The 18,463-nt window shown below is 39.2% G+C and overlaps 1 protein-coding gene across 30 annotated transcripts in view; it reads right to left on the reverse strand.

Annotated features, from left to right (window-relative positions):
- Positions 1 to 660: 660 nt before the first annotated feature.
- LOC113443238 (methyl-CpG-binding domain protein 1) overlaps positions 661 to 18,463 on the reverse strand; it is a 103,461-nt gene continuing 85,658 nt past the window's right edge. For 28 of the 30 annotated variants that reach the window (XM_087925570.1, XM_087925563.1, XM_087925566.1 and 25 more), the window contains 4 exons: positions 13,913 to 14,134; positions 12,644 to 12,754; positions 11,285 to 11,404; positions 661 to 2,224 (listed from right to left, as the gene is read on the reverse strand). In XM_087925570.1, coding sequence (XP_087781696.1) covers positions 1,763 to 2,224; positions 11,285 to 11,404; positions 12,644 to 12,754; positions 13,913 to 14,134 — 915 coding nt within the window. In that variant the 3' untranslated portion in view covers positions 661 to 1,762. The remainder of the gene's footprint in view (positions 2,225 to 11,284; positions 11,405 to 12,643; positions 12,755 to 13,912; positions 14,135 to 18,463) is intronic. The other 2 variants (XM_087925556.1, XM_087925565.1) reach the window with 2 other exon arrangements.

Genomic DNA, 18,463 nt, shown 5'->3' on the forward strand with positions numbered 1-18,463 from the left:
AATATCCTCCCCCCCTCCCCCACAAGACGAGGCTGGCCCCATTACTGCTGACTTTCCAAAGGTCCCTCGAGATCTGATTGTGCTATCAGGCCAGCTGGGTACCTCCCAAGGGCCTGGTGAACTAGTGAGGTAGTTCCATTATTATTAACATCCTCTTGCCCACTACTTTTTAAAAATCTTTGCTTTTATAGTTTGTGATTTTTTAAAATCAAAATAATTATTTTTAATTAACCGTTCTAGTGATTGATGGCCCCCAGAGTCACTTGTTTTGTGAAATGGGCAATGCTGTAACTTTGACAAATAAATAAACTCACAAGACAAATGAAGAAGTTCTGTATCTGAAAAAAAACTGAGGACTGTATTCAGAAAACATGATTTTGTGAGACCCCACAGTTGGATTTAAGAGATCTGCCACCACTTTATGTAAGCTAAAAAAAAGCCTCTTGGTACAATTCTGTGTCCATGGGCATTCAGCAGGGAATTTGTGAGTTGATGGTCAGTGAGTCACTCTTGCATACCTATTGAACAGCCATGAAAAAATAAAGGTATCGAGACGCAGGAGAAATTTACACAGCAGTCTTAAGTTACTCTTCTCCCCCATGTTCTCACAAACCATTCTGAGGATTCTCACCTTGAACAGAAACAAGAACCAAAGATCAATTTGCTCTTTCAAATTTTTAATATGTTAAAAAAAATAGAAGCCAGTTCTGATTCGTTATTTCTTTGAGGATAGTTTCATTCTTTTCTTCTGAAAGAAAAATATCACACATCATGAAAGTCAGACAGACTGCAAAAGGCGTAGGGGAGGAGCAGATAGAGGGTGCTACTAACGCTGCTGCCAACTACACTGAAGGAAGACATGAAACAAAACAAGTTAGCAAGTGACATACAGCTATGGCTTCTGTAGAACTTCCCTGAACAGAACATGCTGGAATCTCTCAGCATATAGAATGGCAGCTCCCCAACTTCTTCCCAGGCACCATTTACGGGACCATTCCTACTCCCCAGAGCATAAGTCTTCCAGATCCTCAAACAGAATTCCCCCATCCAAACCACACAGCACAAAAGCAAAAGAAAACATGTCTGAGGCAACAATTCAAGTTCTAAACAAATCGGGGGGAAATGTCCAGACTATCGGGATTTGTTTGAAGAAGGAGGTTCTATTGTAAAATCCCATTCTTCCTGGGTCTGGTGAAGATCAGACTGTAGATCTAAAATTCTCCGGGAGTGTGTTAGATATGACAGAATGGGACTAGGCAAGCAAAAACAATGGAAACAGGATCCCAAATGGATGCATTGCCCATCTCCACATGCCCATCCTATCAACCTACAATACTACATTGCCAAACACATAAAAAGTTTTAAAAGTGCACAAAACTGGTGGTCAGCCCAAGTTGCCGTCATACACGGTGTCCACCTGGTACTTCTCTAGCAGGAAATGAGTAAATGACTAAAAGCAAGACTGGAGTTTAGTTGCCAAAAGAAACCTCTCTGAACACCAGAAGTTACCGGGGGGAAGGGGGGGGGCTGTGGGGGGAGGCAGGGAAGAGGAGAGAATCAGAAAGAAGACAAGAAGGAGGAATATATCATTTCGTGCCAAGCTATTCAACATGAGGAGAAAAAATAAAGCTATTTATGGCAAGGAATTATCCTTTCAGAAATCCAAGCCATGTCCAGTGTCAAAATTAAGCTCCAATTAACTGCCCATTCTCAGACCAGAGGGCTGTGAATCTGTCTCCAAATTCCTTGCCCAGCTTGGTTCTCAGTGAGTGCCGCTTCCTGATGGCCAGGGGTTGAGCCGGCACGGTGGGCAGCAGCCAGAATGAACAAGAACATCACAGCTCTCAGACCGTTCTCTAGCATGCCACCCTGCAGGCCAACCCGAACAAAGTCGGTAGGCCTCCAGATCGCAGATCAGTTCCACCACCTCATCCACCGTGGTCAGGCGGGCAGGGTGACTGGCATAAAGTTCGTGTTCCTGAGGCACCAGCAGATCTTGCACTACCACGTGGAAAAAAAGGCCTGGGCGGATGTGAATGACTGCGGCAGACATGGTGGAATGTTTCGAGCGCTGGATGAGACGCAGGTCTGGGCTGCCAAATGGAGGCAGCACCTCCCAATGAGCAGGGAGAGGGATCTCATTCAGCTCAGCCAAGAATTCTCGCAAGACGCTGTCCAACTGAGAGAGGGGCTGCACACCACCCAGGCTGTAGACCTCCATAATCTAGAGAAAGAGCAAAAAAAGAAAAAGAGAGAGACCACTTTAGTATATTTCAGTCCTCGACGTACGACCACAATTGAGCCCAAGATTTCTGTCACTAAGTGAGACATTTGTTAAGTGAGTTTGGGCCCGTTTTATTACCTTTCTGCCACAATTGTTCAGTGAATCACTGCAGTTAGTAACATGATCGTTAACTGAATCTGGCTTCCCTAATTAACTTTGCTTGTCAGAAGGCGATTGCATGGCACCTGAGACATTGCAACCGTCGTAACTATGAGTCAGTTGCCAAGCATCTGAATTTTGATCACATGACCGTGGAGATGCAACGATGCTTTTTAAGTGTGAAAACTAGTGATAAGTCCCCTTTTTCAGTGCTGTTGTAACTTCAAAAGGTCACTAAATGAACTGTTGTAAGTCAAGGACTCCCCTATTTCTAAAATAACTTTAGGTAAGCTGCCATTTCCCCCAGTTTGGATTAAATAGGGCACAAGGCCCACCTTTTCAAAGCCATTCCTTGCCATGATTGGGATATTGACTCAAGGTCTCAACTAATGTAGCAGATCAGCCTTAGATATGTTATCAACTACAATTAATCTTGGGTCTGGGATAAACCAATTTAAGAATGCAAGCCATCTGTCCCAGAAAATCACGCTTTACATATTCTGAAAACATTTGCACTAAAGAACCAGTTTTGCCCTCTGGGGATTCATCCTGTCTCAGTTTGGCTTCGGGGCATCCTTATGGCAGGAAATGCCAGATACAACTCCATCTTGATCGAGTGAGTCAAAGCCCTGGTAACCTCTACACCAGATCATTACAATGCACCACATCAGAAACATTGTTTGAAAGCTGCTCCAAATCTACTACAGGTAGTCCTTGGTTAACAATGGTACTTGGGACCAGCAACTCCACTGCTAAGTGGCACTGTCATAAAGCATGATATCCTGTGACTGGCTCATCTTACAGTGACAGGTAAGGCAATTCTTGGTATCGTCATTAAGATGAATTCTGTGTGATCGCAGCATCCCATAGTCACACGATCACCATTTGAGACCTCCAGCTCGTTTTCTTATTTACTTCGTTTGTTGGAAGCCAATAGTGAAGGTTGCATATGGCGATGTTCAGTCAAATGGCAAAACTAATGCTGACAAGATTCAATTGATTTGATTGATGAGTATAAGAGCTCACAGAAGAAGCTAATATTTTGAGAACTTACAGAATTCTCATAGAGAACTTACCTGTGATAAATTCATCATCAAATAAAAATTGATGGACTTTTTTTTTTACTAAAGGAAATAATAGGTAGGGGTAATCTTTGACTTACAACCACAATTGGGGCCAGAATTTCCATTATAAGTCACTGTAGTCATAAAGTGAATCTGTCTTCTCCAATTGACTGCTGCCAAGTGCCAGCTGGGAAGCTTGCTATCATGTGACCCACAAGACGCTGCAACCATCACAAAGAAAAGTCTTGCAGCAAAGTTTGGATTGCAATCACATGGTTGTGGGAGTGGTAGGACAGTTATAACTTCAAGGAGAGTTCATAGGCCACTTTTTCCAAGGCTATCAATAACTTAGAGTTCTCATTAAACAAACAATTGTAAGTCAAGTGGACTAGAACAGTGGTCGTCAACCAGTGGGCCAGGGACCACTGATGGTTCACAAGAAAAATTTGGTGGTCTGCAGAGAAATGTCACCCCCAAAGTAATTAATCCAGGCTGCACCACCCACATGGCCCGCGGGAGCACAAGGCGGAGGTGGGGGGAACTTGGTCCACTTGTCTTGCCTGGCCACCAGGTAGCTTTCTTCTGCTTTTGGCTGCACGCAAGGAAAGCAGCAAAAGCCTTTCTTTCTCTCCCCCAAACTCCACCGGAAATGAGTCTTTGGGACCCTGCAAGGCATCCTGCTCCAAGAGGCTGCGCTGGCAAAGACTCATTTCTGGCGGAGTTTGGGGAAGAGAAAGAAAGACTTCTGCTGCTTTCCTTGCATGAAGCCAAAAGTCTCTCTCTGAGAACGGAGCTGGTGACAGTATCCTGTGATCGCAAATAAAGAAAGATCCATCAATAGGAAAATGGGGTGGGGAATTTTCCTGCAGACTTTTTTGGGGATTTTCCCAGGGTCTCTGGTCCGCAAGATTTAAAAATTTGAGTTTGGTGGTCCCTGAGATCCAAAAGGTAGGCAACCTCTGGACTAGAAGACCTCCAAGGTCCCTGACATTCAGTACTCTGTATTCAAGGACTGCCTGCAATTTAAATCCTTCTCTAGCTTGGACAGATTTGTAGAAAACAGGGAACTATTTTCCATCACAAATTATTTTGGTATTTAAACAAGAACTAATCTCCGCCAAAATATGAGGGAATAACTGATGTACCTTGAGAGAGCTTCTATTTGTGAGCTGTGATCAGGAAGAAATGCTTCCCAAAAAGGTTTTATCATATTTTATCACTACAAGTGTTTCTTCACATTAAGAGACTAATTGTTGTTTGATCAATCCGTGGCAGTTAGCAAAATATATGAATTAAAAGATATCCATCGCACTGTCCAACAGAAATACGGAAGACTTCCTGTATAAAAGTAGCCTTGAGATAAACTAGATAACAGATTCAGATTGTGCCTCAGCAGGGATCAAATAATTTAAAAAAAAACCTGGACAAGACAAAGATTATTCACTCATTCAAATGTAACCAGATTATAATTCTTGTTACACTCAAAAGAGTTGATGAAGGACAGTGTTCTAGAAAGACAATTGCATATTCACCAAGTCAACTTTCCCATGAACATTTTGACCACCGTGACCTGATTCTACTGTAGTGGCGTGTTTGCCAAGCTCAACAAGAAAGGAGAGAATTTTGTAAATACTTAATCATACTTAGTTACACAGCAATTCCACTACTGCTGTTAAAAGTTAAAAACAGATTCATTTGCCTTTCAGATTTGTTAATTGCTTTTCAAAATTTTCTAATATGGTGCTCAGTAAAAGGAAACTCAACTATTAACTACAGTGACAAAAATAGGACAGATAGGAATTTGAAACCTGTTGGCATGCTAGCCAACAATGTTTCAAATCCTTCCCTCAAAACAATTCCTTCAAATATTTTACAGCAGTTACTGTATCTGAGTCCTTGACAAGGCAAAACTTAAGTAAATGTAGGGTGCCTACTGTATCGAAAGAGGCAGCAAAGAAATGAGACCAATTAACTGTTTGTATTCCTTACTGAAGATGAAGGAACTGGAAATCTTACTAAAGCGAGAGAGACTTAGCCATACAACAAATATGTAGGTTGTAGTCAAAGCACTTGGAAGCTATTATTAACAATCTTAAATTTTACAGAGTCCCCTTTGCTTTTGGAATCCTCAGACTGAGAAGGCCAGCAAGAATCAGTTCTAAGAAACTATACAATTGCTTAGATGTAGATAGATTAAGAAAGATTTATGCAAGGTTCCTGACTTATGGAAACTAATATAGTGAGTGCCCAGACATGAAAGAGAATGAGTTCCTGCAGAACCGGGGTATATACTGAGGTAAAGTGACTTGTTCTCTGAATGGAACTGAAAAGGGGTTGAAAAGTAAGGCCTCCTTAATATTTATAGATTTAATTTTCAATTCAATCCTCATTTTGCATTCTCTGCGGTATAACTTTAATTCTGGTATATGTTTAAATCCTGAAGTGAATTGAGTATTAATATTTATTTTCTTCAGCACTGACTGCAGAATGAAGAGAACTAGGGCAAACTAGAGGTTTTATTGTCTTGCCTCCATGAATAGTTCTCTCATTTTAGCTGAGATTTTTAACAACAACATCACCCCAAAGGATCTTTACAGTCACATTTTAATAAGTCACCGTAAAAGTGATGGGTTTAATTTTATCCTTATTTGCCAATCTAAAAATAGAAGTGTTAATCTGCAAGGGGGGGAATGGTTTGGCCCAAAGACAGATTTATTTTTATTTGAAAGTGGATGATCACAGTAACAGGGGACAACATAAGACTATGGTTTAGCAATTGAGGCAGTGTCAATAATTAAGAAACCCCACTTTAGGTAGATATGGTTAATATTTACAGCCATCCTTATATAAATGTGGAAAGGAATTAAATATTGATATTATCTGTCTCTCCTTTACTTTTTTTGTTAATTCTACAGTTGAAGGTTGACTACTACAAACTAGTACTAACTTTCATCCACCCAATCTGGCCATAAGACGCAAAAGTATTTTAAAACATTAATTACCAAAAGACAAAGATGGTGAGCTTCACAAAAAAGATCACCTAACATAGATCGCATTTATTTATTCAGCATATGGCATATTCATACATGGACTAGCAATATAAATTAACATTTCAACTAGATTAGTAGAACCCAATAAAATATAAATGTTAAAAAGATCTATGGTCAAATATCGAAGTCTAGGCCAGGGGTGTCAAACTGGCGGTCCACAGGCCAGATGCATCACTGGCAGTCCACTCCCACCCCAGCTTTGCGAAGGAAAAACATGATATGTCACATGACGGCAACGTGACACCGCGAGTCTACTCCAGGCCATCTAACCATTGAAGCACAGCATCATTTATAGTTTTAAAAATATCAGCTAGTTCACTTCCTTGTGGTGCACCCTAGATAGTGCAACATCGTGAACTAAACAAGCTAGCAACTGCTGGCAGTCATACTACTCTGTAGACTCTCCTGGCTTTCCAAATACATAGATGGCAAACAAACAGGAACAGAACTGAAAAAGCTTTTGATGTTTTAAATGGGAGAGGGGGGAGAGAACAGCATTTCGGATAATAGAAGTAAGTTAGGTCGATCTTTTTCTTTAAGTTCACCATCTTTGTCTCTTGGTAAATAATATTTTAAAACACTTTAGCATCTTATGGCAATTGCAAACTAATCTGCAATTGAGGTATTAATAGTTTGTCATACTAGTAGGGATCATCATGTACCATCTGCAATTGTGATATTTGAAGCCAGAGTAGTAGCTCAACCAAAATTCCTTGAATTATCATCTCAATTGATTTTGAGAATATTTAATGAAAACCTATTTACAGTTTGCAACCAATGTAGGCATGGGCCCATTTATTTAATTATAGGTTATATATTCCTTGTTACAGATTAACTGCTCTAGTTTCTATTAATTTTTATTTTTCTTATAAAAAATGCAAGGGAGTCTTACAGAATTACTTTTGGTTTTAATATCTCTATATTCTAGACAGCACTAAATTGGCTTTTAAATATCAAATGTGGGATTCTGAATTTTAGAGAGATTATATATAAGGCATCTTCAAAAAGTCATAGCCAGAGACAAAGTGCTTCAGTTCTACTGCTCTTACAGAAATTTGCATTTAGTTGATCACATACAAACAAGAAGCTGGAGAAAAATGCAAGTGTCTCTCAGATGAAACCATCGGGACAGCTAAGCAAAGAAAAGCAGTCAAAGCAGCAGGCAAATGGGAGGAAGCAAGGAAATTAAAAGCAAATTTCCAAAGCTCATCAAGGAAAGGCAACAAAGTTTACACTTGCAAGCAAGGGTAAAATGATTGCTCGAAAGGCTCAGGAAAGCATTTCCGCAAGTCCAAAGGATCTGAACATTTTATGCTCATAAAAGCGGCCTCAAAAACTAGCAAGGGAAAGAACTGTCTCACCCATAAGGTGTTAAGAACAGATGGTGAGAATAAACAGAAAAGCTGTATACCAGCAACAAAGAGGCCCAAATTTCTCAGAATGACAAGGAAAGGGAAGCAGAAATAGAACCAGTCATCCTTCAGGAAGAAGTTGTGTAGGCAACTGCCCCCAACCCGCCCCGCCCCCCGCAAGGCCGCAGAATTTCTTAGGCCTGTTTCACCCTTAATCACCACAGCCTTGTGTCGGAAGATTTGGGAAACATATACAAAGCCACAATATACCAAAAAAAGGGTGACTCCAATGATTGCTCCAATTATTGCACAGCTGCCATCATCCTTCTTGCTATTTTCTCCTGAAGACTGTACTATTTACTTTGACTCAGCCGCCCTCAAAAAAATTAGATCCCACCAGAAAATTCCCTAAGTGAGAAATCCCATGGGAAAATACCCGTCTCTCCCTTTTCCTTTAAACCACTCATTGCCGACAGCCAGAAAAGCTTATTGCCGGAGAGACCTTGTCTCCATTCATAAGGTACATTGTTTCATTGATCAATTAAGGCAGAGATATAATGTGACCTCAAAAAACCACAGAACGGCAATAAAACTCACAGACTGATTACAGAAAGCGAATCAGATTAAAAAGCATGAGAATTTCACATCTATGCCCACATTTCTTACACCCAAGGAGGGCAGCAATAAGAACCATATGCCCCAGAGGAAATTCTCTACTGAAAAGGAAAAGATAAGATATGCCCCAGAGGAAAATATCTACTGATAAGGAAGATAATAAGCAAGATATTTCTTCTAGTTCCTCTGGTCATAAAAGCATGTATCACACTCACATTTCTTTCAGAAACATAACACAAAGGATCTCAAATCCCATAAAAAATCTCGCTAATGTACCAGTCAATGGCCAGCTACTCCAAAAACGAACTCTGTTGTTGTTTTTGGAATTAAAAAAAGAGACCTCCCTACCAGCAGTTCATCTTACACATTGAACACTTGCGCTCTTTTCCCAGCTTGGAAGAAAAGGGACCCAGGAAAATACTCCCAACAAGATCATGCAATAGTGTCTGATGCCATCCATCAAAAAATGAATTACTAGATATTCAAGCTGGTTTCAGAATGGATCATGGCACTAGTGACTATATTACAAATTACTCTGAATCATGAAAAAAATCTCAAGAACATCTAAAGAACTTCTACATCTGCTTTATTTACTATAAGAAAGCCTTCAATTATATCGATCATTTGCTTTGGAGAGTCCTAGAACAGGGGTCCCCAACCCCCAATCCATGGACTGGCCCTGGTCCGCGTCATGCCAGAAACTGGGCTGTGCAAACAAGCAAAGCCCCATCACGGGATGCAGGCAGCACGCAAAACCGCAACCCCTCCAGTCCCCAGAAAAACCTTTCTCCATGGAACCGATTCCTGGTGTCCAAAAGGTTGGGGGCCTCTGTTCTAGAAGACCTGGGGGTGTCAACACATCTGGTTAAATTGATGCAGTCTCTTGTACACAGATCAGGAAACCATTGTCTGAATACCACATAAAGACACGTATAGGTTCAAGACAGAAAAAGAACTGTAGCAAGGTTGCATTCCTTCATTTTTCGTATTCAATCTGTATGCCGAAGTGATCATAAGGAAGTTGGAATTTGAAAAACAAAAAATCAGGGTAAAGATTGGAGGAAGGAATATCAACAATCTTTGATATGCTCACAACACAACTTTCCTTTCAGAAACCAAAGAGAGCTTGAAAGAAGGTCCAAGGGATTAAAGAAGAGAGCAAGAGATTTGGCCTCTTCCTAAACATCAAAAAGACTAAGCTAATGACCACTGTGGGGAATGAACATAACATTGACAATGAAGAGATTAGTTTTTATCATCTATGATGTGATATATGTGATAAAGCAAAAAAAAAAAGCACGATTCACACTCTAATACAGAAAATCCTGAAAATGGAGATAGAAATGAAACCAGAATTTTTCCTTTTGGAACTAAAGGAAAAAGAATTGGAGAAAAAAATTGGAACTCTGTTACTATATATGTTGACAGTAGTAAGACTATTGTATGCACAAAAATGGAAAGACACCTACCTACCATAGAAGAATTGTTGCAGAAGTTGATGGAGTTGGCTGAAATGACTACTCTGATTAAAGAAAAGAACATAAGTACTTTTGTTTCCACATGGAAACCACTTCTTGAACTTCATGCTTAATGTGGAAAAGAATGAAACTCTGACTTTGGGTTTTACAAATTAGATTGATTGGTCTTTATAGAAATGACTTGTTCATACTATTATGGAAAAACAAAAGGCTGTGATTTGATGTTAATGCCTTATTTTACTAAAACAGAGAAACTTGGAAATCAATACCTCTTTTTCTCCCCACCCCCCACTATCTTTTCTCACTTCTCTTCCCCTTTCCCCTTCCCCCTCACTGCTCTTCTACTTACTTTTTATTTTGAATTTTATAATACTTTATAACTTAATAAAAATGTTTTTAAAATAAAAATAAAAGTGTGCAAGTACACTTCTCTAGGATCGCACATTGATCAAAGCAGTGAGCGCAGACCAGAAATAAGAGTTAAATTGTACTGGGTCACACAGCAATGATGAGCATGAATTGCCTGGCAACTAAATGCAGATTAGACTGCACTATCAGGTTTCCCACAGCTACCTACAATTGCGAAAGTTGGAGTATTTAAAAAAAAAATTAGGCAGGAAGAAAATTAGTTTGTTTGAGCTGTGGTGCTGGAGAAGGCTCCTCACATTCCTTGGTCAGCAAAAGGGACAAACAAGCAAGTAGCATGGAGTGTGTAAAACCAGGCATATTGCTGGAAGGCAGAATCACAAAATTTACTTATTTCAGCCATGTCATGCAATCAAACTCATTGGAAAAGACAGTTTTGCTTGGAATGGTCAGTGATAAAAGGAAATAACACCGCCCAAAAACACAGTTGCTAGACATAATCAAAGCTGACACCAGCCAGAGCATAAAACAACCGAAAGAAGCTGTAAAAGACTGGAAAATGTGGAGACAGCTGGTCTATAGAGTCTCTGAGAACTGGATATGATTGAATGGACAGCATCCTTGTTTAACAAAGATGGTTGGCAAGCTGGAACAACAATATGTATCCTATCTCTTATCAGGTATTATGGTTGGTCAAGGACCATAATAAACTTTTCAAAACAAGGTTTCCATGCAATCCACCTCTCCCTAAATCACTTATTGTTAAAAAAAAACACCCTACAAACAGTCAAAAATTTCTCCTTCACCTCACTGATTTCAATATCTGTTGTTGCATATCTATCACCTTCTGCTGGCCATATGTATTGTGATTCTCATCCCCAGATTCAGGAACAAACTTGGCCAGGATCAACAACCAGAAAAGAAACCTCCAAAGAATGCAGATTATCACAGTGCCCAAAATCATCCCATTACTCACCACTGGAGGCTGAATTTGCTGCAATAGTCCTATTTCATTGTCTTCTGGATCATCAAGAACTACCACTTCTGTGCTTTGTGTTCCTGATAGTTTCTTAAATTGAGGGAATCCTGCCGATACCTGTAGCAACAAGAACAAGGTTTAATTTGGAAATGCCAACAAATAGGACTTTCTCAGACTTCTCGGTGCCCAAACCTTATTTCAGACAGCAAATCTGACATCAGATTTGCACAAAAGATATTTCAAAGGAAGCTGAAGCACAGATTATATAGAGAAATTAAAATACATGTGATTACAAGGCAGGCAAGAGACCGCTTGAAACATCTCTTTAAATGCATGGGCCCAGAAATATTTCTTATATGGTTGGAAATCCATTAAAATAAAGCCATAAGAACATAACGTTAAATAGTTCCCTGCTGGATTGCATTCTTTGTCCATCTAATCAAGTAGTCTGTTCTCATAGTGGCCGATCAACTGCGCGCGTGCACGCACGCTCACACACACACAAATCCCACTTGTCTCTCAGGAGGTTGCCTTCAAGGGCAGTCACACTGCCATCAAGTCTAATAGTCACTGACCTCTAAGAATTGGTCCAAGTGTTTTTTGAAACCAGCCAAACCTGGGTGGAATAAGGATTGAGAAATTAAATTTTTCCCAGGTCAAAATTTGGCAAGCATCAAATTGTAATTCAAATTTGTTCAGTTCTAAATTGGAAGGATTGCTAAGTCTATACAAAATCTATTATTTCAATTAAGTGGGTGATATCCTTTCCTTTTGTCCTACAGTTTCATATTCATACCATACTCTAGGTAAGGAGAAAGACTTGAATTATAACTGAAAATCATTTCACTAAGCCATCATGTTCCGGTAGGACTTAATGATGCTGGAACTGCTGGCCAGAAATGGTTTGCACTCCAATGGTTTGAGTCTGGCTCTGTGAGACGGACTGAGCTCCTGTCGCTTGACCCCCTAGCTCCTGCCCACGCAGCAGTTCAAAATCATGCAACGTTGCAAGCAGACAAATGGGTACCACTTCACTGGGAAAAAAACTAGAGTGTAGAAGCTGGCAACGGACCTGGCCAGACATGAGGCATCACAACACAAGGCAAGGCGAGACTAGTAGAGAAGTTTGGAAGAGCGAGCAACCTGAGCGCTGTTACTTAATTGGTGTAAAACTAATTCACCTCCAATGGTGCACTAAGGATAGCAATCTAGGCTGTCAGGGTTACATTGTGTCTAGCATGCGTATATTTCCCGGACATTGTATGCCATACGCTAAATAAACAAATAAAAAATTCAGCAAGCAATCAGAACACTGAGGTAATTTGACAAGGAAAGTCACCTTAAACTAGAGCTTACCAGAGAGTCACTGGATGCCTGACAATTCCCACCTGGTTCTGAATATTCTTGCTTGTTTTGGGGAGAGGTGGCAATAAGGAGATTGACTACAGGCAGTTTGGTATCTGGATCCTATGAGATACAAAATATCAGAGCCTATAAAGGGAGGTTTTAAACCTAATGTTTCAAGCTACATACAAGTTGTAGTTTTTACAAAATGAGACACAAGTGGTCTCTCTACCACCAGCAGTATATCATTGCTGCTCTTTCTCAAGTCTAATTGTACCATGTTAACATGTTCATTTAATTCATTACTGTTGGAAAAAATCTTGCTCAGGACACAATACACACACCCACACACCCACCTGTGAGATCACTCTCTGCTTGACTTTTGAAAACTAGGTGTCGCATAGAAACATAATTAAAAAAGATAAAACATATTTTAAATAAACTACCAAGTGGGTGTGAAAGTCAACAAAGGCCTTGCAGTTTCAAAGGAATACATGCACAGCAAAATCTACATTTTTTTCCTGCATATTACGAGAGAGAGAGAGAGAGAGAAGGAAAGATACTTGAAAAATTCAAGTTTGTTTGCAATTTGAAACCAGTTTTGGTACAGCCAACAAATTTAGGAGGGGACTAAATGTGTGGCTTCTGCATGTCCCTCCTCCATTTTAAAGGAAGAAAATCAATAAAATACTAGTGTACTGTACTAAAAGGCATCTGCGATGCAGTGCTTTCAAGAAAAATCAATGCCAAATAAGCTAAGCGAGAGCAGCTTTTGGAAATGATATGAACAAGAATGCCAGGTCCCAATCTCTGTCTTAGCCAAATGAACACCGTTAAAGATGAAAAGCCAGTGCATCCAGGAATGCCTGTGTTCTTTAAGTCAAACAACAACGATCTTCTAAAAATTTACAAAGCATGAGACTTTCAGGATATTGCCGCCCAACTTTTCCGATGCTCTCCTCCCACACACAGACACTTTCCCAAACCTATGAATCAGTGATCTTTATTAGTAAGTTATTTCAGTCTATTTCAGTGATCAGATATTCAGTTTTGTTTTTAACCTCGATTACTCATGCCTTTATCTTTTTCAGCACCTACCCTATAAAGTAACCTTCTGTTTTCATTTCACCGTTGCTCCCTTTTTCAGGCAAGTGCAAACAAGAAGGTCTAACAAATATAGCAACTCCTCCTGCCCCAAGCATTTGACATTGGCGAAACAGGAGGAACCATTTAGGGGAGGAACAGTCGTATGTGTCTTAGAAGGTACCAGCTTTCACCCACCTTTCTTATGACTGAGATGGGAACGATGGGGTGGGGAGGTATATCTTGCTCTTGCTGGATATATGGTGGCACATTGGAACACTCCTTTATAGTTTGGTGGGAAGCAGAGGATATGGTTTTCTTCTTCAGCTTCACTGGCGGCGGCTGCAGCTTCTCCTGCTTAGGCATCTCGAAGCCCAGGGATTTGGGCACTTCAGTCCACTCACTGGTCAAAGAAGATTCCTTCAGTGCCACAGGAAAGGAAAGGAAGAGACATAAGCCACCTTATTATAGCCGACTTGTCTATCGAATTCAGAATCATACAGGACAATTACTGTGAATAATTCCACCAGAGTAGTAATAATGGGCATCAACTGACTTCAACCGGGAAACAAATTCTGCAACAAGCTCCCAAGGATGGGACAAGAAGCAGTGGTGGAAGTTGTTATGAGGAGACCCAATCTGAAAATAAGGAGGAATTTCCTGACAGTGAAAATTATTAAGCAGGGGAACTTTGGATTATGGATTTCCTGTCTGGCCGCTCACAGAGGGTCAGATAAGGTAATCATACCTCTTCAGCCCTTATTCTTAACACTAGTACACCACAGGGTGACTTGCATGTTAAGTCCCTTACTCTATATTCTTTATGTGCATGACTGCATTCCCACTCACGCTAGTAATACTATTGCTAAATTTGTAGATGATACAACAGTGGTGGGACTCATCTCCAGGAGGGGATGAGTCTGCCTACCGAGATGAGGTGGACCAGTTGCTTTTGTGGTGTGCAGACAATAACTTGGTCCTCAACACCAATAACACCAAGGAGCTTATAGTGGATTATAGAAGGAACAGATCAGACATCCAGCCCTTGCTTACCAATGGAGACCGAGTGGAGCAAGTGGCCAATTTTAAGTTTCTGGGTGTTACCCTAAAAGAGGACCTGGGGTGCCTACATTGCAGCCCTGGTCAAAAGGGCCCAGCAGAGATTATACTACCTGAGACTTCTCAGAAAACAACTGAATGAAAAACTGCTGTTGACCTTCTACCGCTGCACCATAGAGAGCATTTTAACTTACTGTACCTCTGTATGATTTGCCAATTGCACAGTGGCAGATAGGAAAGCACTCTAGAGGGTTAATGTCATTGCCCAGAAGATCATTGGTTGCCCTCTCCCCTCTTTGGAACAGCTTTATAGCTCCTGCTGCCTTAAGAAAGTTCAACACATTCTAGTGGGGCGGAGCTGGCGTCGCGACGATACGGCATGCGATCTTGGAGGTCTGAGATCGCTGCCGAGATCTTTGCTCCTGGACAGTCCAAACGGATCTAAACTGTCCCGAAGATACAGTGAATGTAAAGAGTGCATCCTGTCGATCCCAGGGATACCACAAAGTCCCTGGTAGATCCAAGAGAAGCTCTTTTTTGCCAGCAGCAAAGAGGCAGCCATTAAAGCTGCTGAAGTTGGGACAGCTCCGAAACGGAAGAGGATAGAAAGAGAAAGTGTGCCAGTTTGGTGAGAATTTTTTCTTTACTTTAAGATTTAAAAGGACACCCTAAGAAAGAATCTGTAAAATTTCAGACAGAAGTAATTAAGCGGTAATTTTAAACAGGAAGTCAAATTAATCTTTTCCTTTTTTTTGCTAGACTCTTCATATATGATTTTTTTTACTTTGAACCTGACTGATCTTTTTTTCTACCTTATTTTTTCTTTTTTGTCTCTTCTCCTTTTTGTCTTTACAATATTTTAGGCTAGAGATTCCCTTTTAGCCTTTTTTTCTAAATCTTTTTCCCTTTTTAATTAATTTTTATAATAATTTGTTTGGAAAAGGAGGGGGCAAGTGAAAACAGAGGAAACTTTGTAACACTGCCAACTAGAGGCTTAGAAATATTGTTTCTCTTTTTTTCTCTCTCGACCAGACAAAGCTGAGAAAGAATTCAGACTTCTTTTCAAGGACTTTGAGCCTGTCTGATAAGATAGAGGGAAGAGCATGGGAGAGTATTATTGCAGGTGCTCTTCTGGGTTTCTATCAGTAGCTGGAGTCTGGTATTGAAGTATACAGAAAAAAGATGATAAGACTCTAGAAAAGAGAGCTATAAAAATTAACAAAAGCCTTGGATAACTAAATAGGTGCAATGTGTTCTTTTTCTCTTTTTTAAGTTGGGCTATTCCTCACCCCCCCCTCCTTGTCAGCTTATTATTTGTAATAGTCATTTGGATCTCTTGGACTTTTGGAACCTGCTTTTGTCTTTCTTTTTGCTTTTGGAGCCTAATTTTTACTTTTGTATCTTATTTTAAAGGAAAAGTCTTAGTATTAATGTTTTCCTTCTTCTTTTTTTAAGGGAGTAGTCTTTTTTCTCTCTCCCTCTCCTGCATTTTTTATTTACCTTCCATATTTTTTTTTGTGGCTCCCTTTTTTTGTATACTTTTTCATGCCTGAGACTTTTTAATTGGACTAAAGTGTTGAAGAACCTGAAGAAATTTCTTTAGTTTTTTACTTTTTATTTTTCTGCCTTCTACAAGATTTAACAATTTTTTTCCTTTTTCTGTTTATGGTTTTTCTTCCTTTTTTGAGTTTTTACTGCTATTTAACTAATTGATTGGATTAAGGTATACAAGAACCTGAAGATATCTTTTTTTTTCATCTCACTTCTTTTCTATCTCACTTCTTTTTTTCCACTATTTTTACTTGGATTTAAAATTGGTTATTTCACGAGTGGATTAGGGTCTAGAAGAACCTGAAGATTTGGAATTGCCTAAAATGAGCAGGAAACTAACAGCGGCTGGTTCTTCAATTCCTACTTCTTCCTCTTCACCATCTGGAGGACAACGCTCAATACAGACGATGTTACAGCAAGAAAAAGAACAGGAAAAGGTGACATTGCAGATGATAATGCAAGGAATTCAAAGCATACAAGCAAGAACAGAGAATATTGAAAAGAGAATAGAAAAAACTGATGGAGAATATTCAACAAATGATGAAGTATGATGAGAAATTCAAAAAAATTGAAGAAGATAAACAAAGAAATAAGAAGATTGGAGATATATATAGCAGATTAACTGTGGTTGAACAAGATAAAAGTGGGATGCTGAGATGGGAGATGGATAGATCAGAATTTTATCTCAGATTTCAAAACATAGAGGAAGAAAAGGGAAAAAACTTAACTGAGATAATGATTGAAATCTTGGCTGAAGTTCTGGAAATAACCAAAGAGAAGATGATGAATGGAATAGATGAGGTTTTTCGAGTCTTCACATGATATGCAATGAGAAATAGCTTACCAAGAGAAGTTCACATCAGATTTACAAAGAAAGCCATTAAAACACAAATATTGCAGATAGTAAGAGAGGAAATATTGAAATATAAAGATAAGGAGATTGTGGTCCTAAAACAAGTACCCAGAAGAGTGAGAGAGATGAGAAGAGAATACCGATTCCTGACTAAAATTCTACTTTAAAAAGAGGTGAATTATAGATGGCTGATTCCAGAAGGTTTAATGTTCACATGGGAAGAACAGAGACACAGAATTGACTCAATTGAGAAAGCTGAATTATTTTATACTGAATACTTTGGAGGGAGAGAGGAGACAGACAAAAGAAATGTCACTAATTGAATTCCAAGAGGATTGCCAGATAGCGACTGAAAAAGAAGAAGGTGCAGTAGGCGGAAAGGTGGAAGTTAAGGAACAATGTGAACCAAGATCTATGAGAACTGCTAAACCTAACTATAAAATATAATAATGGAAGAGAAAAAACCGATTACAATTAATACAAATGGACTTAGCTGTTAAAAGAAGGAAAACTTTCCATAGAGAAATTAAAATTTGATATAATCTAACTACAAGAAGTATATATTAAAAAGCAATGTGAACAGGTGTTGATACAGCTAAAATTAGGGAAAACATTTACTTCTTTGACACAATGCAAGAAAAGAGGAGTGGTGTTATACATTAAAGATATTATCCCAGCAAAATTGATCTATACGGATGACAATGGAAGATTACTAATGATGGAGATAATGGACAATAATATGAAAACACTCCTGATCGCAATCTATGCCCTGAATGACAATCAAGAAGAATTTTATACAAAATTACATATGAAAATAATTGAACTGGACTATGCTAATATCGTTATGATGGGAGACTTTAATGGAATTGTAGGCAATAAATTGGACTATACAATACAGAAAACAAGAAAGCAAAACAGAAAGACCCTCCCCAAATCCTTTTTTAAAATGACAGATGAAATAAATTTAAAAGATACATGGAGAGAAAGAAATGCTAAGACTAAACAATACACCTTCTATTAAAACAGACATTTATCATGGTCCAGGATAGATATGATATGGATGTCAACAGAATTGTTAGCCAATATTCAAGAAATAAATATTGAAACAAGTATTTGGGCAGATCATAATCCAATGACAATTAAATGGAAAGGACAAAGAAGAGGATCTAGATGCACGTTAAATAATACTATACTAAAAGAAAAAGACTTCATACAGAGGATGGAGAAAGAACTGCCTTTTTTCTTTAAAGAAAATAAAAAAGAAGACACATCAACGCAGAATGGAT

The sequence above is a fragment of the Pseudonaja textilis genome, chromosome 2, assembly GCF_049901715.1.
Source record: "Pseudonaja textilis isolate UNSWEBS1 chromosome 2, rPseTex1.2, whole genome shotgun sequence".
Taxonomy (NCBI): Eukaryota; Metazoa; Chordata; class Lepidosauria; order Squamata; family Elapidae; genus Pseudonaja; species Pseudonaja textilis.